The sequence below is a fragment of the Pseudophryne corroboree genome, chromosome 2 (genome assembly GCF_028390025.1).
Source record: "Pseudophryne corroboree isolate aPseCor3 chromosome 2, aPseCor3.hap2, whole genome shotgun sequence".
NCBI classification, from domain to species: Eukaryota; Metazoa; Chordata; class Amphibia; order Anura; family Myobatrachidae; genus Pseudophryne; species Pseudophryne corroboree.
The window spans coordinates 143,029,021-143,055,456 of NC_086445.1; the positions used below are offsets into that span (position 1 = coordinate 143,029,021).

General features: G+C 45.5%; 1 protein-coding gene across 3 annotated transcripts in view; it reads left to right on the plus strand.

Moving 5' to 3' along the window:
- The window catches only part of RXFP2 (relaxin family peptide receptor 2), a 589,575-nt gene that overhangs the window by 536,751 nt on the left and 26,388 nt on the right, over positions 1 to 26,436 (plus strand). For all 3 annotated transcript variants that reach the window (XM_063951765.1, XM_063951767.1, XM_063951766.1), the window contains exons 11-15: positions 3,020 to 3,091; positions 10,503 to 10,574; positions 11,133 to 11,201; positions 15,168 to 15,239; positions 18,144 to 18,373. In XM_063951765.1, the coding sequence (XP_063807835.1) occupies positions 3,020 to 3,091; positions 10,503 to 10,574; positions 11,133 to 11,201; positions 15,168 to 15,239; positions 18,144 to 18,373 (515 nt within the window). The remainder of the gene's footprint in view (positions 1 to 3,019; positions 3,092 to 10,502; positions 10,575 to 11,132; positions 11,202 to 15,167; positions 15,240 to 18,143; positions 18,374 to 26,436) is intronic.

A 26,436-nucleotide genomic window follows, 5' to 3' on the forward strand; every position in this document is an offset into this window, starting at 1 on the left:
CAATACATACTGTGCCACACATCAAGGCCAACAATACATAATGTGCCACATATCAGGGCCCCAATACATAATGTGCCACACATCAGGGCCCACAATACATATGCCAAAAAAGCTGTTTCTTGCCACAGTCTTCACTGTTTGCAGTATTTTAATATTTTGATGATGTACATTGGCCATTTATCTCCATCCGTGCACTGAGGGAGTTTCATTACCAAATCTGTTTCTCATTGTTCTCCTCCTATAGACTAGGATGACCCTTTAACCCTTAATTTGCGTTTTCTTCTGCCTGTTGTCAGTTGAAATACATGAACTTTGAATATTTGCAGAGGAAATATTAAGCTTTAACACTGTAAAGCATAATATCCACTTTCTTTTACTTTACTTGATACATGACACTTTATTCTGCACTCCCAGAGTGTTCTGTAGAACAAAATAAAAGGGAAGGAGACAAGATACAGTTGTATACCTCCCAACAATGAATGCCCTGGGCACAGGGCTTCTGCCTTAGGTGCATGCACCCAAAAAGGGGGCGTGGCTTCATAGGAATGCCACGGCTGCAAGTTATGCCCCAATTTATATCACTATGGGGGCATGCCCAGCACTCCAGGAGCTGCTGACATGCCCCCAGTCCCACTCTCCAGGAGCTGCTGACATGCCCCCAGTTTCACTCTCCGTGCATGCAAGTGGCAGGGTGTCAGCCAACTCCCCCACCCTCCATCATGGGACACAGCGGCCTGCGGGTGGGACAGCAGGACAGTCCCAGAAAAATGGGACTGTCCTGCAAAAAACGGGACAGTTGGGAGGTATGCAGTTGTGAGGGACCCCTGTAGGGTTAAAGGCTAATATAGTGCTGGATATGAAGCTACTGTATATATTTCAGCTACAGATTCTACTGACAATTAAAACAGGCATTTAGTATATGAGCTAATATCACTCACAAAATGAAAGAATGTTCAGTAAAACTATAATATGATACAGTCAGAGGCGGATTGGCCATAGGGTCTGCAGGGAAGATTCCCGGTGGGACGACGCACCTGTGGGGCCTGTTTTGTTTGAGGACATGTGGTCCTATTTATAGACATAATGAATAAGATGCCAAACAATTTGCATATATGAAAATGACTTTGCCACTTAGCCTGTGATTGCAGATGATCTAGTGTATGCTCTGTCTGCCTGTTTAGCTGACATATAAGATTGAGTGAATAGTGATTGGGATACGGTTGGTGTAATAAGCAAGAAAATATATCTTACTAAAGAATGATATAGTTTCCTAAATTCTGAAGGTGTATCATATAATGTGCTCATAACATTTAATTTTATTTCCATTTAACTTCCCCTTGATGCTGGACATCCCCACTATCTGGAAAGTCTTGGGGAGAGGGTGCTGCTGCCATGGCCCATGGCTAGACCTTACACCTCTGGTGCTGCCCAAGTGGGGCCACTAGTACAAATTTTTTCCAGGGCCGCTTTTTGTTCCCAATCCGCCCCTGAATACAGTATATCAATGAAGGCAAGTGCTAAGTGAGCCAGGTAATTAGGGAACTTATTACTTTACAACACTGTACAACATTTTCACCATAAAGTTTGGCCATGTAAACAAAATTCATACAAGATCTGTAACAAAATATTTATAATACAATCTCCATAATTCATACAAGCTTACTCATACATACAGTACTTACTTGAACTACTCTGTTTCTTTACTGAGACATCATGCTACTGAGGACAGCAGTGGGGATAAGACCGACAAAAAAAATCCAAAGAGTATTCTATATATGCACATATCACAATTAAGACAGCTGAAACTGGATCCATGGTATCTATTTCTATTCAATATCCCATCCTTGTCACCAATATAAACTGTTAAAGAAATAACTTTTTGAAAAAGTTATTTTTTATGTAAAATATTTTTTATATGCTGTTACTTACAATAAAATCATTTCAATTATAATATTGGGGGTGATTTATCAAAGCTTGGCAGCTAACATCCCATGATACTGTGCAACGGCGCATATACTATTTTAAATATTTTTTTAATATAGATCATGGCCTCTCCTCCACTGGATTGGCCACGCCCCCTCAGTATTATAGCCTCTGATCGCTCTTTGCGGCCCTGCCCCCACATTAAATGAAACTGCAGTGCCACTCCTCTGATGCAGGGGGAGGGGGGGATTTGGGCCTCCATGCCACTCCTCTGATGCAGGGGGGGGACTGCCATGCCACTCCTCTGATCTGGAGGGGGGGAACTGCCGTGCCACTTGTCTGATGAACGAGCGGGGTTACTGCCATGCCGCTCCTCTGATGCAGGGGGGGGGGGGGACTGTCATGCCGCTCCTCTGATGCAGGGAGGGGGGGACTGCCATGCCGCTCCTCTGATGCAGGAGGGGGAGGACTGCCATGCCGCTCCTCTGATGCAGGGGGGCGACTGACATGCCGCTCCTCTGATGCAGGGGGGGGGACTGACATGTTGCTCCTTTGATGCAAGGGGGGGGCTGCCGTGCCACTCCTCTGAAGCAAAGGGGGGGGGGGGGACTGCCATGCCGCTCCTCTGATGCAGGGGGGGGGGACTGCCATGCTGCTTCTCTGATGCAGGGGGAGTGACTGCCATGCTGCTCCTCTGATCCAGAGGGGGGGAACTGCCGTGCCACTCATCTGTTGAACGGGGATGGGGGGGTTATTGCCATGCCGCTCCTCTGACACAGGTGGGGAACTGCCATGCCACCCCCAGCAGATGCCGCCCCTACGTGCCACACGTGCCTAGTGGAAAATCCGGCACTACTTCTATACATTTTTACTGACAATAATTTTGTTTCATTATTTCAATGTATCCAATTATCTTTAGCCAAATGCATTAAGGAATATTTAATACAGCTTATTTTAATTGTATCTACTGATTTGGGGACAACAGAGAAAAGATAATAGCAGGACTCAGCGATATTATTAATACTTATAGGCTATACAGAAAATGGCATACGTCCTCATTGTTTGCTTTGTTTGTAATAAGCATTTTTGTCCTCAGGTTTCTACGTGGAAACCAGATCACATTGGTGACAGAAAACATCTTTTCGTCCTTGCAGAGTTTAGCAGAAATGTAAGACATTACTGAAAACTAGATGCATACAGTAACATGCATGTATTGTCACATGGAGTAACCTATAGAGGATTCATCCTATTGTGGACCTGATTCAGCTTTGTGTGCATTTCCAAATATATGGTGCACTAATTGGGGTTCCCGGTCCCTTTACGAAGAAAACGACAAAAACCCCCACGAAAAAGCTCATGTCGACCTTTTTCCATGTCTACCTATTCCATATTGACCTAATGACTGCGTCGACCTAGTTTAGATGTCAACCTAGTTACTGTCGATCAATAGTGGTCGACCTAATGACTGACGACCTAGTTAGTGTTGACCCTATGATCCACACCCCACACATGTAGAAAAAGTGTCCCATGGGCCTCTAGACAGAATTGGAGACTATTCAGAGCTGTGTGTGTGCAGAGATTCAGTTGGAACTCCTGCACCAAGGCTAGGGCAACAGCAGATAATAGTAATGGAGGGCTGCTCTCGCAACCAAAGGGCTGGGGGCAGTTTGGACTCATAGATGCTTTACGTGCCACTTGGAGTAAAGCCCCTTTTGTCTACCTGCTTATGCAGACTGTGATTTACAACTATAGTTTATATGCATAAAGTACTTATGTGTATATGCTCTGTATTCAGCTCTCTAAAGTTCTAATTTTTTTTTAAATAAATATTTCCATCTTTCACCATTGTTGGTCAAATACCAATTTTTGTGGTGCACTGTAGATAATACACCATAGTCATGTGCAGTATAAGGTAACATACGTATAATGTATAATTCAAGTGCACACTCTGGAACCTGATCCCTAGATTTCTGCTTTCAATTCCGGCACCAGGATCGTACACTATGTTAGTAAATAATTTAGCTTTCCGTAAAGTTGCGTAACATTGGCAGCCCTGCTGGGACCCACATTGTTTGCTCAATGCAGCAGGTTACTGGCACAAAATAGTATGGGGACCTTTGCTAGTCAGCTTCCTTCAGTATCTACAGCATGATTACTCATCTACAGCAGGGCCAGATTAACAATGGGGCGGATGGAGCTACAGCTCCAGGCCCAAGATAAAAATAGGCCCATCAGCATAACAGCATGATGATAATTAACTGCCCAGTTGGTCACATGGTTTCCATAAATGATAAGAATTTTTATTTTCTCTAACGTCCTAGTGGATGCTGGGAACTCCGAAAGGACCATGGGGAATAGCGGCTCCGCAGGAGTCTGGGCACAACTAAAAGAAAGCTTTTAGACTACCTGGTGTGCACTGGCTCCTCCCACTATGACCCTGCTCCAAGCCTCAGTTAGATTTTTGTGCCCGGCCGAGCTGGATGCACACTAGGGGCTCTCCTGAGCTCTTAGAAGAAAGTATATTTTAGGTTTTTTATTTTACAGTGAGACCTGCTGGCAACAGGCTCACTGCAACGAGGGACTAAGGGGAGAAGAAGCGAACCTACCTGCTTGCAGCTAGCTTGGGCTTCTTAGGCTACTGGACACCATTAGCTCCAGAGGGACCGACCGCATGGAACTGGCCTTGGTGTTCAGTCCCGGAGCCGCGCCGCCGTCCCCCTTACAGAGCCAGAAGCAAGAAGAAGTCCGGAAAATCGGTGGCATGAAGACTTCTGTCTTCTCCAAGGTAGCGCACAGCACTGCAGCTGTGCGCCATTGCTTCTCTTACACACTTCACACTCCGGTCACTGAGGGTGCAGGGCGCTGGGGGGGGGCGCCCTGAGCAGCAATAAAAACACCTTGGCTGGCAAAACAATCACAATATATAGCCCCAGAGGCTATATATGTGATAATTACCCCTGCCAGAATCCTTAAAAAAGCGGGAGAATAGTCCGCGAAAAAGGGGCGGAGCTATCCCCCTCAGCACACTGGCGCCATTTTTCCCTCACAGTTCCGCTGGAAGGAAGCTCCCTGGCTCTCCCCTGCAGTCTACACTACAGAAAAAGGGTAAAAAAGAGAGGGGGGGCACTAAATTTAGGCGCAGTAAATATTATAGCAGCTATAGGGGACATAATTCAGTTAGTCCCTGCAGTATATAGCGCTCTGGTGTGTGCTGGCATACTCTCCCTCTGTCTCCCCAAAGGGCTTCTGTGGGGTCCTGTCCTCTGTTTAGAGCATTCCCGGTGTGTGTGTGGTGTGTCGGTACGGCTGTGTCGACATGTTTGAGGAGGAAAATTATGTGGAGGCGGAGCAGATGCCTGTAGAAGTGATGTCACCCCCTGCGGGGCAGACACCTGAGTGGATGGTTTTATGGAAGGAATTACGTGCAAGTGTCGACTCCTTACACAAAAAATTTGACGACATGCCAAATGCGGGACAGCCGGCTTCTCAGCTTGTGCCTGCCCAAGTGTCTCAAAGGCCATCAGGGGCTCTAAAACGCCCGCTACCTCAGATGGCAGACCCAGATGTCGACACGGATACTGATACCAGTGTCGACGACGATGAGTCTAATCTAATGTCCACTAAGGCCATTCGCTGCATGATTGAGGCAATGAAAGAGGTGTTGCACATTTCAGATTTAAACCCAGGTACCACAAAAAAGGGTATTATGTTTGGGGAGAAAAAACTACCCGTAGTTTTTCCCCCATCTGAAGAATTAAATGAAGTGTGTGAAGAAGCGTGGGCTTTCCCTGATAAAAGATTGATAATCTCAAAAAAATTACTAATGGCGTTCCCTTTCCCGCCAGAGGATAGGGCACGTTGGGAAACACCTCCTAGGGTGGATAAAGCGCTCACATGTTTGTCTAAAAAGGTGGCACTTCCGTCTCTGGATACGGCCGCCCTGAAGGAGCCTGCGGATAGAAAACAGGAGGCGATCCTGAAGTCTATATATACACACACAGGCATTATACTTAGACCAGCTATTGCGTCAGCATGGATGTGCAGTGCTGCCGCTGCGTGGTCAGATTCCCTGTCAGAAAATATTGACACCCTAGACAGGGACTCTATTCTGCTAACCATAGAGCATATAAAAGACTCAGTCTTATACATGAGAGATGCACAGAGGGAGATCTGCCGGCTGGCATCTAAAATAAGTGCATTGTCCATTTCTGCTAGGAGAGGCTTATGGACCCGGCAGTGGACAGGGGATGCAGATTCCAAAAGGCACATGGAAGTTTTGCCTTATAAGGGTGAGGAGTTATTCGGGGATGGTCTCTCGGACCTCGTTTCCACAGCGACAGCTGGGAAGTCAGCATTTTTACCCCATGTTCCCCCACAGCCTAAAAAAGCGCCGTTTTATCAGGTACAGTCCTTTCGGACCCAGAAAAACAGGCGAGGAAAAGGCGGGTCTTTTCTGTCCAGAGGCAGAGGTAGGGGAAAAAGGCTGCAACAAACAGCTAGTTCCCAGGAGCAAAAGTCCTCCCCCGCTTCTTCCAAGTCCGCCGCATGACGGTGGGGCTCCACAGGCGGAGCCAGGTACGGTGGGGGGCCGCCTCCAAAATTTCAGCGATCAGTGGGCTCGCTCACAGGTGAATCCCTGGATCTTTCAAGTAGTGTCTCAGGGGTACAAGCTGGAATTCGAGGCGTCTCCCCCCCGCCGTTTTCTCAAATCAGCCTTGCCAGCAACTCCCTCGGACAGGGAGGCTGTGCTAGAGGCAATTCACAAGCTGTATTCCCAGCGCGTGATAGTCAAGGTGCCCCTACTTCAACAAGGACGGGGTTACTATTCCACACTGTTTGTGGTACCGAAACCGGACGGTTCGGTGAGACCCATTTTAAATTTGAAATCCTTGAACACATACATAAAAAAATTCAAGTTCAAGATGGAATCGCTCAGGGCGGTTATTGCAAGTCTAGACGAGGGGGATTACATGGTATCCCTGGACATCAAGGATGCTTACCTGCATGTCCCCATTTACCATCCTCACCAGGAGTACCTCAGATTTGCGGTACAGAATTGCCATTACCAATTCCAGACGCTGCCGTTTGGTCTGTCCACGGCACCGAGGGTGTTTACCAAGGTAATGGCGGAAATTATAATACTCCTTCGAAAAAAGGGAGTTTTAATTATCCCATACTTGGACGATCTCCTAATAAAGGCGAGATCCAAGGAGCAGTTGTTGGTAGGAGTAGCACTATCTCAGGAGGTGCTACACCAGCACGGTTGGATTCTAAATATTCCAAAGTCACAGCTGGTTCCGACGACACGTCTACTGTTCCTGGGAATGATTCTGGACACAGTCCAGAAAAAAGTGTTTCTCCCAGAGGAAAAAGCCATGGAGCTGTCGTCTCTAGTCAGAAACCTCCTGAAACCAAAACAGGTGTCGGTGCATCACTGCACGCGAGTCCTGGGAAAGATGGTGGCTTCTTACGAAGCAATTCCTTTCGGCAGGTTCCATGTCAGAATCTTTCAGTGGGACCTGTTGGACCAATGGTCCGGATCGCATCTTCAGATGCATCGGCTAATAACCCTGTCTCCAAGAACCAGGGTGTCTCTACTGTGGTGGCTGCAGAGTGCTCATCTTCTAGAGGGTCGCAGATTCGGCATACAGGACTGGGTCCTGGTGACCACGGATGCCAGCCTTCGAGGCTGGGGGGCAGTCACACAGGGAAGAAACTTCCAAGGACTATGGTCGAGTCAGGAGACTTCCCTACACATAAATATTCTAGAACTGAGGGCCATTTACAATGCCTTAAGTCAGGCAAAATCCCTGCTTCAAAACCAGCCAGTACTGATCCAATCAGACAACATCACGGCAGTCGCCCATGTAAACCGACAGGGCGGCACAAGAAGCAGGACGGCGATGGCAGAAGCCTCAAGGATTCTCCGATGGGCGGAAAATCATGTGTTAGCACTGTCAGCAGTGTTCATTCCGGGAGTGGACAACTGGGAAGCAGACTTCCTCAGCAGACACGATCTCCACCCGGGAGAGTGGGGACTTCATCCAGAAGTCTTCACACTAATTGTAAATCGTTGGGAACGGCCACAGGTGGACATGATGGCGTCCCGCCTAAACAAAAAACTAGAGAGATATTGCGCCAGGTCAAGGGACCCTCAGGCGATAGCGGTGGACGCTCTAGTGACACCGTGGGTGTACCAGTCGGTTTATGTGTTCCCTCCTCTGCCTCTCATACCAAAGGTACTGAGAATAATAAGAAAACGAGGAGTAAGGACAATACTCGTGGTTCCGGATTGGCCAAGAAGAGCGTGGTACCCGGAACTTCAAGAGATGATCTCAGAGGACTCATGGCCTCTGCCGCTCAGACAGGACCTGCTGCAGCAGGGGCCCTGTCTGTTCCAAGACTTACCGCGGCTGCGTTTGACGGCATGGCGGTTGAACACCGGATCCTAAAGGAGAAAGGCATTCCGGAGGATGTCATTCCTACGCTGATTAAAGCCAGGAAAGATGTAACTGTAAAACATTATCACCGCATATGGCGGAAATATGTTGCTTGGTGTGAGGCCAATAAGGCCCCAACAGAGGAATTTCAGCTGGGTCGATTTCTGCACTTCCTACAGGCAGGAGTGTCTATGGGCCTAAAATTAGGCTCCATTAAGGTGCAGATATCGGCTCTGACGATTTTCTTCCAAAAAGAACTAGCTTCACTACCTGAAGTTCAGACATTTGTAAAAGGAGTGCTGCATATTCAGCCCCCTTTTGTGCCTCCAGTGGCACCCTTGGATCTCAACGTGGTGTTGAATTTCCTAAAATCACATTGGTTTGAACCACTGAAGACCGTGGATCTTAAATATCTCACGTGGAAAGTGGTCATGTTATTGGCCTTGGCTTCGGCCAGGCGTGTTTCAGAATTGGCGGCTTTGTCATGCAAAAGCCCTTATCTGATTTTCCATATGGATAGGGCAGAATTGAGGACTCGTCCCCAGTTTCTCCCTAAGGTGGTATCAGCTTTTCACTTGAACCAACCTATTGTAGTGCCTGCGGCTACTAGTGACGTGGAGGATTCCAAGTTGCTGGACGTAGTCAGGGCCTTGAAAATTTATGTTTCCAGGACGGCTGGAGTCAGGAAAACTGACTCGCTATTTATCCTGTATGCACCCAACAAACTGGGTGCTCCTGCTTCTAAGCAGACTATTGCTCGCTGGATTTGTAGCACAATTCAGCTGGCACATTCTGCGGTTGGACTGCCGCGTCCTAAATCAGTTAAAGCCCATTCTACTAGGAAGGTGGGCTCATCTTGGGCGGCTGCCCGAGGGGTCTCGGCTTTACAACTTTGCCGAGCTGCTACTTGGTCAGGGGCAAACACGTTTGCAAAATTCTACAAATTTGATACCCTGGCTGAGGAGGACCTTGAGTTCTCTCATTCGGTGCTGCAGAGTCATCCGCACTCTCCCGCCCGTTTGGGAGCTTTGGTATAATCCCCATGGTCCTTTCGGAGTTCCCAGCATCCACTAGGACGTTAGAGAAAATAAGATTTTACTCACCGGTAAATCTATTTCTCGTAGTCCGTAGTGGATGCTGGGCGCCCGTCCCTAGTGCGGATTGTCTGCAATAATTGTACATAGTTATTGTTTAATAACGGGTTATTGTTATGAGCCATCTGTTGAGAGGCTCAGTTTGTTTCATACTGTTAACTGGATATGGTATCACGTGTTGTACGGTGTGATTGGTGTGGCTGGTATGAGTCTTACCCGGGATTCAAAATCCTTTCCTTATTGTGTCAGCTCTTCCGGGCACAGTATCCTAACTGAGGCTTGGAGGAGGGTCATAGTGGGAGGAGCCCGTGCACACCAGGTAGTCTAAAAGCTTTCTTTTAGTTGTGCCCAGACTCCTGCGGAGCCGCTATTCCCCATGGTCCTTTCGGAGTTCCCAGCATCCACTACGGACTACGAGAAATAGATTTACCGGTGAGTAAAATCTTATAATTCTCATTTCCTCACAAAGTGATGTTGTTTTTCTACTTTTACTTATTTTGGGAGACATTGGGGCTTATAGAGTAGGTAGTGTACACGCCCAGATGTCACTGGCCACACCCACACAACATTAGTCACGCCTCCTCAACTTCTCACAATAGGCCCTTGATCATTTTCAGCACCAGACCCATGTTGATCTTAATCCGGCCCTGATCTACACAATGGGGTAAATTTACTAAAATGGGAGTTCGATTTAAGATGGGATGTTGCCCATACCAACCAATCAGATTCTATTTCTCATTTATCTAGCACCTTCAGAATCTGATTGGTAACTATGGGCAACATCCCATCTTAAACAGAACTCCCATCTTAGTAAATTTACCCCAATGAGTACAAAAATTCAACATCATTCCATTGGCTGCACTGGAGTTTACTAAGTACTGTAGCACACAATATTTTGTATTGATTACTAAAGGTTCCTTTTTATTTACTTGTCTAATTGATTGTAAATTTAGCCCTTCCCATGTACAATAATTGAGCAGTTAAACATTGTTTTCATATTAGGTTGAGAAGAAATTGTACTAAACTATATTTTTTATTTCATTAGAGATTTATCAAACAATTTAATCACAGAAGTGCCACTCTCCAGCTTTAAAGAGCTTAAACATTTGCAAAGACTGTGAGTAAATATTAAAAACAAATTGTTTTATTATTTATTTTACAATTCCATTTTAATGTTTGATAATATTTACAGTTTCATTTATTTATTTTTGTTTTGCTTTCTGAATTAACTGTTAAATATATGGTTGAGTATATTTACTTTCATGTATCAGTATTAGTAATAGTATATAAGTAATTTTATCATTTGAATCTTGATGTCTTTTGAAGCAACAACAAAAAATACTCGAATAACAGTCGAAATTAGCATATACATTCTATTGTTTAAAAAAAGCCAACGTCCATACAAAACTACATAGTAAATAGTTTTTATTTTAGTATTTATTATGTAATATGTCCATAAATGAATAAGAGACTTAAATCATCTGTATTCTGAGAAGAAAAATGAAATTAGCAAACTGAAAAATGTACATTTTCTAATTTTGATGTTTGATGTACTGTAATTGCAGTATGCTGAATTAACATCATGAAAAAATACTGTTCGTTTATGTGTATCAGAGTGATTGGTTTAGTCTTGTGCCAGACTCTCTCTAATGTGTCTCTTTGTCTTTTAATACAGTACTCTCAGTTATAATCCACTATCACTCCATACTGATCAGTTTGAAACTCTGCCACATCTCCAATCATTGTAAGTACTGTATTAGTTTGCAGATAAATAATTTGTATTGAATTTACATGGAACAGTCTTCTACATGTATAGTTCCAGTACAAGGAACATTGGGCCTTATTCAGGTTTGTTAGCAAACCAGAAAAGCACACTAATGGGCAAAACCATGCTGCACTGCAGGTGGGGCAGATATAACATGTGCAGAGAGATGTATATTTGGGTTGTGGGGTATGTTCAAATGAAATCTAAATTGCAGTGTAGAAATAAAGCAGCCAGTATTTACCCTGCACAGAAACAATATAAGCCACCCAAATCTAAAGGTGTGTACACACGGTGAGATATTTTCTTACGATTTTGACTATATAGTCAAAATCGTAAGAAAAGTTAGTGCAGATCGCAAGGTGAAAGTCACCTTGCGATCCCGATGTGATGTCGATGCGCGGTTGTCATCGCAAGCCTAGATAGACTGTGCAGGCAAGTCAATTCTTACTATCTCGTAGAAAAGATAGTCAAAATCAACACTTAGCCAAAATCGCACATAGTATCGCAAACACAGTAATTATGTGCTTGCGATACCGACCTAGCCCCTATCGCATAGTTTGCATCGGGGTTAGCCCGAATCTCACCGTGTGTACACACCTTAACTCTCTCAGCACATGTTATATCTGCCCTCCCTCCCCCTGCAGTGCATGTGGTTTTGCCCTTAGTGTGCTTTTTTGGTTTGCTAACAAGTTTAGGGTTTGATTATTTTCTTCTTATTTTACAAACGTGCCAACCCTGTTAACTAGACTGATGTTTCCTACTTATTTCAATAGGCCAACTCATTTAATTTACTAAGAATATAAGACACACCTGAAGGAAATATATGGGGATACAGCCAGCGTCTGACGATATATAGGGGTAAAGACACAGCTGCAATGATAGATTAAGAGCCAATTGCCCATCTTACTAGAATTACGATAGACACCACACTGCTGTGTCTTGCTGAGACACAAATTCCAATAGTATAGTGCATGGGTCTTCATCCTGTGGCCCTCCAGCTGCTGTGAAACGACTCATCCCAGCATGCCCTGCCACAGTTTTGCTATTAAGGTATGCTAAAACTGAGGCAGGGCATGCTGGGATGTGTAGTTCCACAGCAGCTGGAGGGTCGCAGGTTGAAGACCCATGGTATAGTGTATTTCAAATGTATTTATACATAAAGATAAAGGTAAAAATATAAAAACATCTGATATGCACATATAACATCCCAGGAGTAATAAAGAGAGCTTCATGTAGCAATATAAACTAGTGTTCACTCTAGGCTGTTTTAGCAGGGCGCCGCGCCCTGCCCGTTTTTTAACAGGCAAAACCCGCCCTGCCCCTTTTGCGGCGCCCTGCTAGAACAGCCGCCCGCTCCCTGCCCTCCCGGCGTGTATAGATGCCGTGCGCATGCGCGCGGCATCCATTCACGCATTGGGAGAGGGCTGGGGGAAGCCCAGCACCGACGGAGGTGCTGGGCACGCCCCCAACAGTGACGTCGGCGGCCACAGACGCTCTCTATAGTAGCGTCTGTGGGCCGCACCGCCCCCTAAAATGACGGAGGCGCGGCCACGCCCCCTAATTTGCGTGGACGTGCCCCCATTTGCCGCGCGCGCACATGTGCCCCCCTGAGTCCGGCGCCCTGCCCCTTTTCACTCCTAGAGTGAACACTATAAACTAATTGTAAATTGTAACAATTAGAGATTCTGGGGTCTATTTACTAAGCCTTGGATGAAGATAAAGTGCACGAGATAAAGTACCAGCCAATCAGCTCCTAACTGTCATGTCAGAGGCTGGGTTTGAAAAATGACAGGAGTTGATTGGCTGGTATTTTATCTCCATCCAAAGCTTAGTGAATAGACCCCTCTATCTCTTCCAGTGTTTGCAACAAATAACTGTTCATTTGCAAATGCTCACATGTATATATATACCAGTTGTTACTGTAAGAGCAGTCTCTCCAAAATGTTAATGTAATATTCTAATACAGTAGTGTATTGAGGGGGTTGTTTTGTACAGATTGCAGATTCTGCTAAAAAGCAGACTCTGCAATCCTTTCATTCGTATGCTGAGGGCCATCCACCACAGGACACGGGCGCCTAGAATGCAGAAGGGCCTGCCCAATGGCTGCGACCGCAATTTAATGCCGTCGCAGCAGCTGTGGAAGACCCCCTGAAGCCGCCATTTTTCTCATTGGAGCGGCTGTATGTGACATCACACAGCAACCCTGAAAACGAAACTGACCCACCCCCATTTCTCCGCTTCACCCCCGCGAGCGCCATTGCTGTCAACCAGGTAGAGGCATTCACTCGCATTGCGTGCGAGTTGGCATTAAGTGTCCGGGCATACGCAGGACGATGCCTGCACGTGCATAGTGGTGCTGTTGACGGGTTATTGCGGTGATTCCACCTGAATAACCCCATAAGCCCAGCCTTTATAAGACTCCAGTATAGCAATGCAAGTTTATAATAATATGTAGACCACTTGTGGGGCTACCATTCTCACTCCAGCCACACTAGGAGATGAAAATTCTCAGCTAGCCAGCGTCTCATTGGCTGCCGTTACATACCATCACAGCGGATTTATGTATGAATACATTTTAAATACACTATACTATTGGATTTATTGTCACAGCAAGACACTGCAGCGTGGTCTCTTTGCCTTTTGTACAAATGAAGGAAATGTACTTTTTCTCCAGACCCTGGCCAACCATGCCTAAAAGTATTCAGTATATTGTTTATGAAATAGACAGATTTTGTGAAAAACAAGGATGATACAGTAAATTGAATACATTGTATCACCACTGGCTTACTCAGGAGACAAGTAGTAAACTCAAGATTATTGCCGTACAATTTCAAATAAAATCACTTTTTTTGAAAAATCACTAAAGTTGTGGGGTATAGTTACGGTGGCTACACATCAGAACGATGAGTATCCGGCCAATATGGCGGCTGATGGGCCGACATGTCGTATCTGCAGTACACAACAAAATGATGAAATGAAGGTCGGAACGATCACTGTTCCGGTCTTCATAACACTGCACCAGGTCACATGCAATATCTTCCACTTGGCGGTGCAGCACAGCCAGCCAGAAGATATTGCATGCGGTGCGCGGGAATGTGCAATCAGGCATACACACACGCCCGATATGCATAATATGTCGTTCTGATTCAGCCAGAAACTAAATAGTGTGCCGATATCGACCAGGTGTGTACCCACCCTTGGCGTTTCATGTAGGTTATGGAAAGCCTAAGCTATCGTTACCTCTAAACCTACCATAGCCCTCCAAACCGTCATCTATTTTTTAGTCCAAAACTCTAAGTGAAATCCTAACTTTAACTCTTTAAAGCCAGCTACGCTTTATGCAATGCCTGTCTCCTGAGTATTTTCATATTCTTCATTGTCTTGTTTTTGATAGAATATGTCTATTTCATACCATTGTATACAATGCCTAGAAATCTCAGCATGTTTGGCCACCGTAAGGTAAGAATTTGATGTGCTTGATTCATATGTCAGTAATGTGAAGAAAGATACAGTATTACCTGAAAATGCTTATCCGTACGCAGCTCACAATTTGTGCATACTGTATGCAGAGTTCTATTTAGAATCCATTTTACGGACACTTCTATTACATTTGCTTGACCCAACCATACAGGAAAAGACTTCCTTCAGCTTTGTCTAATCGTTTTCTTTTTTTATGTAAAATATCAGACATGTCACCACCAAAGCTACCGGCTAATCACCCAGACATGTCCTTCTTTCTGCTTATCTCTCTGCACAGGCATCTACACCAGCAAAGCCCCTTATTGATCACATTGCCAAGCTCATACAAATAAACACAATGATGTCTAATGCTTGATGTGTGTTGTGTGTTGCAAAGGATTACCAATACTGTGTATTTTATACGTTTCTGAGTTTGTGTTATTATGATAGGTGCTAAACTAAATGTAAAATCAATCTAAATTTTAGAGGACTGGAAAAAATCGAGATTCCGAATATAAGTACAAGAATGTTTCAGCCCATGAAGAATCTTTCTCATATGTGAGTACTTACAGAAGCACTGTGTATTGTTAGATGAATTACTATACTGTAATCTATTATGCAGCAAATGTATACACTCACCACTTCTAAGCTGGTTTAGAATTTACCAATTATATCATCTATTTTACATGTATTTAAACACTTGAAGCATGACATTTCCATAAAGTTTTGTTAGAAGTTTATATTATAGCAGGTATATTATACTCCATCCCCTGTGTTTGTTCCCCCCACCACCACTACCAATTACCTATGATGTTGTTATTATTATTACATTTTAATAATATATATGCAGCGCTGTACAAGGTAAACATTACAAATTAACCAGGTACTAGATCTTAAATGTTAAATATTCTCAGATGCGCATTATAGGGACCAGAGCCGGCCCTAACCAATATGATGCCCTTGGCAAGATTTTGGCTGGTGCCCCCTAGGACCACCGCTAGTTCTGCAGGAGATGCCTGGCATGACTCAGCTAGCAGCTCTGCTAACGTCAGGCGCCTTTTGTTTATGAAAATGCGTCTTATTTGCATTACTATGTGGCTAGGATGCACAAGGAGCTTCTGCTGATTAAAATGATATGCAGCATGCTTATATTCTGTGTGCGACTGCGACTATATCTGCATATGAAATGCTACATTACAGTGATTTCCAGGACTACACTGCAACGTAGCATTTCATATGCAGATATAGCCGCAGTTACACACAGAATATAGGCATGCCGCATATAATTTTAATCAGCAGAAGCTGCTGGTGCCCCTAAGCATACCAAATGCCCTAGGCATTTGCCTAGTTTGCCTATGCCTAAGTCCGGCTCTGATGGGGACACTGTAACTATAGATATAGAACTGGGCCTTAACAAGGGGTGTGCTGCTGCCCTCGGTGCAGGACCTGGGGGCAGTACTGTCACCGCCCAATGGCACCTGTATGTGGCATGCTAGCTTATAGAGACATTAAGAGCACCCTCTTCTTGCTGATCCGCTTGGCTCTGCACAGGGCATATTATAGCCCTGCTATGGCCCCAATATATACATTCAGGCAGAGACTTGGACAAACTTATCAGCTCCAACCCACCTTTGTAAGCCGCCACTTGGTAAATATACCTCAAAGTATGAACTCCCCCACCTCTGTGTCCCCGCGCCTGTAGGAAGTCAGTTTTTTGCCTACATGTGCAAGATGCTTATTTCGGCTGTGCTTTCAGTTTGTATTAATTTAATGTTACTGTATTTACTTTATATTATTACAATTTCTGTTTCATTCAGCTGTCAGCCCCTGTGATTTTATTAGCAGCCTTGCTATTGTGCCAGGAGCAGGGGGGTGGGGGTGAGGGTTAGGGGGGGTGCTGGGGAGTGCCTCTTACTGACACTTCCCTGCTCTCCCTTGAAACTGACCTCAAGAAAAGGGACCACTTACTGCCACAAACCAAGTGGGATTGTATTTAGTGTAGGTAGTGTACTGGGTCAGAGGAGGAGTTGCATGCTAACACAGCCCCTCACTTGGCAATGCTATACGCATGGAGAGATGGTTTTAGTTTTACCAGCTGGATACCTAATACTTGAGGACTCCGGGAGTGTCAGTTTCATTACTTTGGCTGGCTTTTCCCTGTCTCTCCTACCAGTGAGGTTACAGAGTGAATATTTGTGTGTTTTCTTCAAATGTAAACAATGAAGTCTTGTCTGTGTTGTATTTTGATGGTGTACAATTGTCCTCCTTGCTCATTCTTTTCTGCCATATTCAGGGCCGGTTCTTGCCCTTGTGGCCCCCCGGGCAAAAGTTAGGGGTGTGGCTTAAAGGGGGGCGTGGTCAGTCACGCCCCCATTTGTAGCGCCGCTGAAAGGAAATAATTATTTTTTTTTTAAAGTATACTTACTGTACCCCGCTCCTGATTCCAGACCTGCAGTCCTCCCCCCGGCGCCGCTCTTCTCCTCGGATCTATGGGAGAGATGTCAGTCATGACGTCTCCCCCATAGCACAGCATAGGCACTAGAGGTCAATTATGACCCCTAGCGTCTGTGCTACAATGCTGTGCGGTGCACGATGACGTCATCGCGCACAGCAAAGGTCCTCTCCATGAAGGGAAACTAGACGCTTAGCGTCTGATTCCCTTCACAGCGGGGGGGGGACCAGCGCCACGAAGGGAAACCAGACGCGTATCGTCTGGTTCCCTTCTCACAGCGGGGGGAGGCACAGCGCGGGGGCACTGCTGGGGGGCACTCTGCACAGTGGCGGATCTTGCCATGGTGCGGCGCCCTCCGGATGGCGCCGGTGCCCTCCGGAAGGCGGCGCCCCGGGCAAAAGTCCTGCTTGCCCGTGGCAAGATCCGCCACTGGCCATATTGTAATATTGTATAAAGGGAGTGATACCGGGGCTGGATCTGTGGGGTGACATCGGTGACTTTTCTAGTAACCGATGTCACTATGTTGTAAATGGCAGGATAAGCTGTAAGCATGTAAGACTAAGGACTGCCCCCACTGCCTGGGGCCCCATATCCTCCTCTAGGGATCAGGTTCCAGACTGTGCACTTGAATTGTACATTATACATATTATCTATGATTGCAGTTATTAATCTGGTACATTATCATGCATGCACTGGCAATATTTACCATATATATTTATCATGGGGCCCATACCAAGGTTAGACAAGCCTCTGTGGCAGCTGGCCACACCCCTAAGCATGGGCCTCTACCACTGCATTTCCCCATAGGGTCCAACATGCCTCAGTCTGACACTGCTTATACCTATATAATTCTATACAAAAGGCATATTATACGGTAGGAAGTGAAATAACAAATAAATGTTTCTGTTATTCACAGTAATTGTGCAAGATTATTATTTTCTAAATTCATTTGAAACGCCATTTAAAAAAAAATCATGACTCTTTTCTTTTTCTTTTCTTTTCCTTTTAAGATATTTTAAAAACTTTAGATATTGTTCTTATGCCCCTCATGTACGGGTATGTACACCACTTACAGACGGTATATCGTCATTTGAAAACCTTCTGGCGAACACCATTCTCCGTGTATTTGTCTGGGTAATCGCTTGCATTACCTGCTTCGGAAATATCTTTGTTATTGGAATGAGATCATTTATTCCGTCGGAGAACAAAACGCATACCATGTCTATAAAGATCTTATGCTGTAAGTAGATTTTTTATTTTTAAAAGAAAATTAAATAAAATGCTCTGTACAACTCAGTCTAGGCTAATAAATGTCATACATTTGCTCTTTATTTGTTGAATGAATCCATTGGTACGGGAGGGGTCAGATCTACTTATGTTGCTACAGTTTCACATTTCCTTTGTTATCAAAATATTTTACTGATGCTTATAACTCAGTAGAAAAAAAATACATCTGAAGGCTATAAAACCATATACTTAGTGCTTGGCTTTATTCATCTCACATTTCTATAGCAGCTACAGATAATGCATCGGGGTGGTAGTCATGTGACCGCTGGTCGGCTGACCGACAGTCACATGACCTCCTCCGTGAGCCCGACGGCTCACTATCCCGATGGTCGGCATGCCGACCAACAGGGACTATTTCCACTCGTGGGTGTCCACGACACCCATAGAGTGGGAATAGAATCCGTGGCGACCGCAGGTCGCCACCGAGCCCGCAGCGCGGCGAGCGCAGTGAGCCCGCAAGGGGCTTGCTGCACTCGCCCCTCCCCGCCGGGATCCCGGCGTCGGTATGCTGCCGGGATCCCGGCATCGGTAAGGTGACCGGCGGTCAGGAGACCGCCGGTTACCCGTACTACACCCATGCATCGAGTCCACTATCCTTTCTGTAGTAGGACTCAAGCAACATTAAACAGCAAATCTTACTTTTGGTGCACGGTTCATTCTACTTAGAGCAAATTACCTGTGCTCAGATAAAAAGGCTCTGCAAGAACATGCTCTTAATAAAAAAAATACTAAAATCTTAATTTATTTATTGTGTCACCTTGACAAAGGGGTTAACAGACCCCGAAACGTTGGTCTATTTCTTGTGGAATACACTTTGAACTTTTCAGTCTCCAAGTGCCGCTATTTTTTCTATTCTACGCATCTAGTCTTAGAGGGCACTGGAGCAATACTGTTTCAAAGGAAGGAGTGCCGGTCCTTATTCTTGTTATACATATATATATATATATATATATATATATATATATAAACTCCAAAGGAGAACGGCACTGGAGACAATTTGTTGCAGTAAAAATTGTATTGGAAGGCCTTTCAATACAATTTTTACTGCAACAAATTGTCTCCAGTGCCGTTCTCCTTTGGAGTTGCATGTTTTTCTATGGATCTGGCACGGAGCATGCTGCCTGAAAGAGCCTGAGAATGCCGACTGTTTTGCAAGGATATATATATATATATATATATATATATAAAAATTACAAAATCTGAACAAGCATTATAGCTTAGTGATGTTTCTACTGACACTACACACATACACCCACACACCCCCACACATACCCCCACACACACCCACCCACTACTTTCCTATCCAATACAAAATAATTTTGTCAGGTGGCCACAACTACATAGAAACATAGAATGTGATGATAGATAAGAACCTCTTGGCCCATCTAGTCTTCCCCTTTATCATTTATCCTTTTGTCACCGTCAACCCTATTTGTTCCTTAGTTCTTTGTTAGGATATGCATATGTATATCCCAAGTGTGTTTAAATTGTTCTACTGTCTTTGTCTCAACCACCTGTGATGGGTGGCAATTCCAGTTATCCACTACACTGTTGTGAAGAAATTTTCCCTCAAATTTCTCCTGAACCTACTTCCCTATGTTAAAGTCCTTGAGTTCTAATACTTCTATTCCTTTGAAGAATGTTTCCCTCCTGTACCTTATATGGTCAAATCCCCATAGTGAGTGGACAAGAAGGAGAAACCAGTTATCACTAGGGTGCACACTACCCAACTAACATTTTAGACATATACTTTATTAAGGGTTTGTTACAAGCTCCCCTGTATTGATACTAACCAATAAAGGCTTAAATGACCACCTATAACTGAAAAAATGTAGATCAAGAAAAAATGTTTTTGTCATACTGGGACTTAGGATGTCCTTCATTATTTGACGAGCGAAGTGTTAAAATCAAAGAAATGTGAAAAAAGTAAGAAAAACACATACAGTGAATAAAGATTAAAAACAGAAGCAGATGTGTCCATTCCTTTTAGTATTATGCATACTTTTGTTGTTCACACACTCATGAACCACCTCCTGTACCTTGTTAAAGACCTTGATATATTTGAACATTTCTATCATGACCCCCCCTTTCCCTTCTCTGCTCCAAACTATATATATATTAAGATTGTTTATTCTTTCTTGGTTAGCTGTGTGATGTGGGCCATGCACTATTTTAGTTGCCCTTATTTTACAGTCTCTAATGTAGTTATATCCTTCTGGAGACATGGCTTCCAGAACTGGACACAGTATTCCGCATGAGGCCGTACCAATGACCTAAACAGTGGCATTATTACTTCTTTTTTCCTGCTACTGATTCCTACTGTTAGGAATTGTACATATGGGCATTTGAAAGTAACTATTGTTAAAAAGCGGAGAAAGAAACCGTGTACTTTAAATACCACACAAAGGGATTCTACTATGTGTTTTACCGATGTGTACTCTAGATATAGTGTGCCCTACAGACATGGTAGTGTAGAACATGACAAAGTAGGATTTAGCTGTTTGTTTGCTGTGGAGCACTGGGTGGACATTGTGCACCAAGTTACTTGGTGTGGAATGTACTTGGTTTCCGTGTGGAGGGTGGTTTAATAAATATCTACTGTATTGCTAGAATTACCCTTTGGAGAGGAGAGATAGTACAGAGAAAGGTAAAACAAGCAGAAATATAAATCTAGACGTGCAATATGAAATATGTAATATTTCTTTTTCATCCACTAGGGGTCACTGGAGTACTCTTGGGATATGGACGGCTTCCGCAGGAACAAGGCACTGAATAAATTAATTTTGGAACTACTCCTCCCCTCCATATCCCAGAGTACCTCAGTGTTTTTTCTGTGCTCGACGTAGCAACAAGGCTCGTGTGGACCTTCCATACTTATTTTGAATATATTTTTATTTTATTTTTGATTTTTCTTTTTTCACCTTATCCACATCCCTTCCCCCCTTCCAGAAAGGCGAGGGTCCGGGATAGTGGAAGCTGCTACAAGCAGCTGGCGTGTCGGTCCTCACAGCCAAGTGCCAACAACCTGAGGGAAGGCTGGACGGAGTTTGCAGAGAAGCCCCGTCATACCCCAGGAGCACAGGTATTTATGGTACTTGGAGCAGGGACGGTCAGCACACGCTGCCGCCCGCTGTAGAGGAGGACAGAAGCTTGACAGGGCAGCTTCCGCTGCCGTCCGCTATGTGGGGTTTGTATTTTTATTAAAGTTCCCTGCTGCCTCCCTAGCGCTGACTGCAAAGCCGCTTCACAGCGCCCAGTGCCGCTCCACGGCCCAGTCGCTGCCGCTCTCCAGCGCCGCTTCACGGCCCAACCGCTGCCGCTCTCCAATGCCGATCTCCGCTGCCGCCCTCCAGCGACGATCTCCGCTGCCGCCCTCCAGCGCCGATCCACGGTCCAGCCGCTGTCATCCTCCAGCGCCGCTCCCCGCCGGCCTCCCGCGGTTATTACACAGCATTCAGGCTGACCGCGGACAGCTCTCCCTGCTGCCGTGGTCTGCCAACAGGAAGGGGGAGATCACTAGATGGGAAAGGGGGGAGGATTATGCCCGCAGCAGCACAGCGGGAGGGCCCTCATAACTAAACTGCATTTTACTGCAGTAAGTACATCAGGACAAAGGCCTGTGTTTCAGGATAGAGGGGTCTCATTTACACTCAATAGTAATGTAAACCCTGGTATCAGACTGTTAAGCCTGTGTTACATCAGTTATTTATGATGGCTGTCTATGTGTATAGATGTGTGTAATATATATGTATAAGACAAAGACAAGTGATACATATCTGACTATATATATCTCAGCTAATACTGTGTTGATCTCAGCGGTTGCTTCATTATATATAGGTTTAGAGCACATGACAGGACGCCATTTTTTACTCTTCTTCCTGGTTTTTCTTCAGGAAGTTGCTGTCCTACAACATTCTGCACCGGAAGGGGCAGGGGCATTAGTAGGAATTTGAACAGATCAGGTTTCATATACTGTGGCCACGTGCTCTGCACTTCGGCCGTATGCACACTTTAGTAACATTTTAAGTAAACTTGTCTCTCTTGTATATTTGTTTCTGTGTGCAGAAGGAGTACGCCTGGATCTGAGGCTCGGGTGAGACCGCCAAATACCGAAGTGGTCTCAGGAGATATCTAGGACCTTGCAGAAGTCCAGGTCTTGTTCAGGTCACAAAGATAGTTATCATTTGTTTTATAATTTACAGTTTCTGCTATGTTGCATTCTAATGCCAGACCTCACATCGCAAAATAACATGAGGAAGGTGAATTACAGCAGCCGTCAGGTATTGAGGATGCTGACAGGCCGCCCATTGATACTTTCGTCAGGGCGGTACCTTTTCACTTTATTAAGAGTCTCTTAATACGCCGTTAGTAGAGGCATGGAAGAATCCGGATAAACGGGTTTTTGCAGCTCGCCGGTTCCTGTCTAGTTACCCATTTCCAGAGGGAGAATCCTCCAATAGTGGATTCGTCTGTGTCAAAACTTTCAAAACTGTTAACATTCCAGTAAAACTGCTACTACGCTTAGACTTGTCAGAATGTAAACTAGAAACTATGTTAAAGTCAATGTATACAGCAACAAGGGTGCTGCTTAGACCTGGTTCGGTTGGAAGTGGGGTAAATACGGCTAACACAGCTCAGGTCGGCCCTACTAGGCGACCACCTTATTCTTCTCGCTGATCACATCTGTGGAGCTGCTGAGTATCTATGTATAGCTTCTATGTATGTCGGCCAGGTTAGTTCTCACCTTTTCAGCTTCACTCGTTGCGACCCGACGAGCACTCTGGCTGCGTTCTTGGCTGGCAGTAGCAGAGTCCAAAATAGCAGCGTTGCCTTACGCTGGAGAGATGTTATTTGGTCCTCATTGGTCCATATGGATTTCTCAGGCCACTGGGGGGAAAGTCTGGGTTTCTACCATTACCTACACAGGTTCCTAAACGCAATGTTCAAGTCCACCTTTCAAAGCCTTTGGACCTCAGTCCTTTTGAGGCCGTGCTAGAGGCACAGTAGGCATGATAAAGGACGTAGTTTTCAACAAACCACTAACCGTCGTCAGAAGAACGCCGACAAGCCAGTGGCATGACGGGCATCCAGCCCTTCTCGGATTGGCGTGGTTTCAGACGGTTGTCTCACACCAAAAGCGCCTTTTTCAAGGCAGGTATGCCTGTGTCAGAAGACAAGAAGGCAGCTAGGCAGATCACGATTCAATCTCTGCTAGTTTCAGCAGTTTGGATCCCGGTCCCTGACAACAAGGTCAGGGTTATTCAGTTTTTTTTTTGTAGTACAAAAAAAATAAGATTTTACTTACCGATAAATCTATTTCTCGGAGTCCGTAGTGGATGCTGGGGTTCCTGAAAGGACCATGGGGAATAGCGGCTCCGCAGGAGACAGGGCACAAAAAGTAAAGCTTTTCCAGATCAGGTGGTGTGCACTGGCTCCTCCCCCTATGACCCTCCTCCAGACTCCAGTTAGGTACTGTGCCCGGACGAGCGTACACAATAAGGGAGGATTTTGAATCCCGGGTAAGACTCATACCAGCCACACCAATCACACCGTACAACTTGTGATCTAAACCCAGTTAACAGTATGATAACAGCGGAGCCTCTGAAAGATGGCTTCCTTCAACAATAACCCGAATTAGTTAACAAAAACTATGTACAATTATTGCAGATAATCCGCACTTGGGATGGGCGCCCAGCATCCACTACGGACTCCGAGAAATAGATTTATCGGTAAGTAAAATCTTATTTTCTCTATCGTCCTAGTGGATGCTGGGGTTCCTGAAAGGACCATGGGGATTATACCAAAGCTCCCAAACGGGCGGGAGAGTGCGGATGACTCTGCAGCACCGAATGAGAGAACTCCAGGTCCTCCTTAGCCAGAGTATCAAATTTGTAAAATTTTACAAACGTGTTCTCCCCTGACCACGTAGCTGCTCGGCAAAGTTGTAATGCCGAGACCCCTCGGGCAGCCGCCCAAGATGAGCCCACCTTCCTTGTGGAGTGGGCCTTTACAGATTTAGGCTGTGGCAGGCCTGCCACAGAATGTGCAAGTTGGATTGTGCTACAGATCCAACGAGCAATCGTCTGCTTAGACGCAGGAGCACCCATCTTGTTGGGTGCATACAATATAAACAACGAGTCAGATTTTCTGACTCCAGCTGTCCTTGCAATATATATTTTTAATGCTCTGACAACGTCCAGTAACTTGGAGTCCTCCAAGTCACTTGTAGCCGCAGGCACTACAATAGGCTGGTTCAGATGAAATGCTGACACCACCTTAGGGAGAAAATGCGGACGAGTCCGCAGTTCTGCCCTGTCCGAATGGAAAATCAGATATGGGCTTTTGTAAGATAAAGCTGCCAGTTCTGACACTCTCCTGGCCGAAGCCAGGGCTAGAAGCATGGTCACTTTCCATGTGAGATATTTCAAATCCACCTTCTTTAGTGGTTCAAACCAATGAGATTTTAGAAAGTCCAAAACCACATTGAGATCCCACGGTGCCACTGGAGGCACCACAGGAGGCTGTATATGTAGCACTCCCTTAACAAAGGTCTGGACTTCAGGGACTGAAGCCAATTCTTTTTGAAAGAAAATCGACAGGGCCGAAATTTGAACCTTAATAGATCCCAATTTGAGACCCATAGACAATCCTGATTGCAGGAAATGTAGGAATCGACCCAGTTGAAATTCCTCCATCGGAGCACTCCGATCTTCGCACCACGCAACATATTTTCGCCAAATTCGGTGATAATGTTGCACGGTTACTTCCTTCCTTGCTTTAATCAAAGTAGGAATGACTTCTTCCGGCATGCCTTTTTCCTTTAGGATCCGGCGTTCAACCGCCATGCCGTCAAACGCAGCCGCGGTAAGTCTTGAAACAGACAGGGACCCTGCTGAAGCAAGTCCCTCCTTAGAGGTAGAGGCCACGGATCTTCCGTGATCATCTCTTGAAGTTCCGGGTACCAAGTCCTTCTTGGCCAATCCGGAACCACTAGTATCGTCCTTACGCCTCTTTGCCGTATAATTCTCAATACTTTTGGTATGAGAGGCAGAGGAGGAAACACATACACCGACTGGTACACCCAAGGCGTTACCAGCGCGTCCACAGCTATTGCCTGCGGATCTCTTGACCTGGCGCAATACCTGTCCAGTTTTTTGTTGAGGCGAGACGCCATCATGTCCACCATTGGTCTTTCCCAACGGGTTACCAGCAAGTGGAAGACTTCTGGATGAAGTCCCCACTCTCCCGGGTGAAGATCGTGTCTGCTGAGGAAGTCTGCTTCCCAGTTGTCCACTCCCGGGATGAACACTGCTGACAGTGCTATCACATGATTCTCTGCCCAGCGAAGAATCCTTGCAGCTTCTGCCATTGCACTCCTGCTTCTTGTGCCGCCCTGTCTGTTCACATGGGCGACTGCCGTGATGTTGTCCGACTGGATCAACACCGGTTTTCCCTGAAGCAGAGGTTCTGCCTGGCTTAGAGCATTGTATATTGCTCTTAGTTCCAGAATGTTTATGTGAAGAGACGTTTCCAGGCTCGTCCATACTCCCTGGAAGTTTCTTCCTTGTGTGACTGCTCCCCAGCCTCTCAGGCTGGCGTCCGTGGTCACCAGGATCCAATCCTGTATGCCGAATCTGCGGCCCTCCAATAGATGAGCACTCTGCAACCACCACAGAAGAGACACCCTTGTCCTTGGAGACAGGGTTATCCGCAGGTGCATCTGAAGATGCGACCCTGACCATTTGTCCAACAGATCCCTTTGGAAAATTCTTGCGTGGAATCTGCCGAATGGAATTGCTTCGTAAGAAGCCACCATTTTTCCCAGGACTCTTGTGCATTGATGTACAGACACCTTTCCTGGTTTTAGGAGGTTCCTGACAAGCTCGGATAACTCCTTGGCTTTTTCCTCCGGGAGAAAAACCTTTTTCTGAACCGTGTCCAGAATCATCCCTAGGAACAGCAGACGAGTTGTCGGCATTAACTGGGATTTTGGAATATTCAGAATCCACCCGTGCT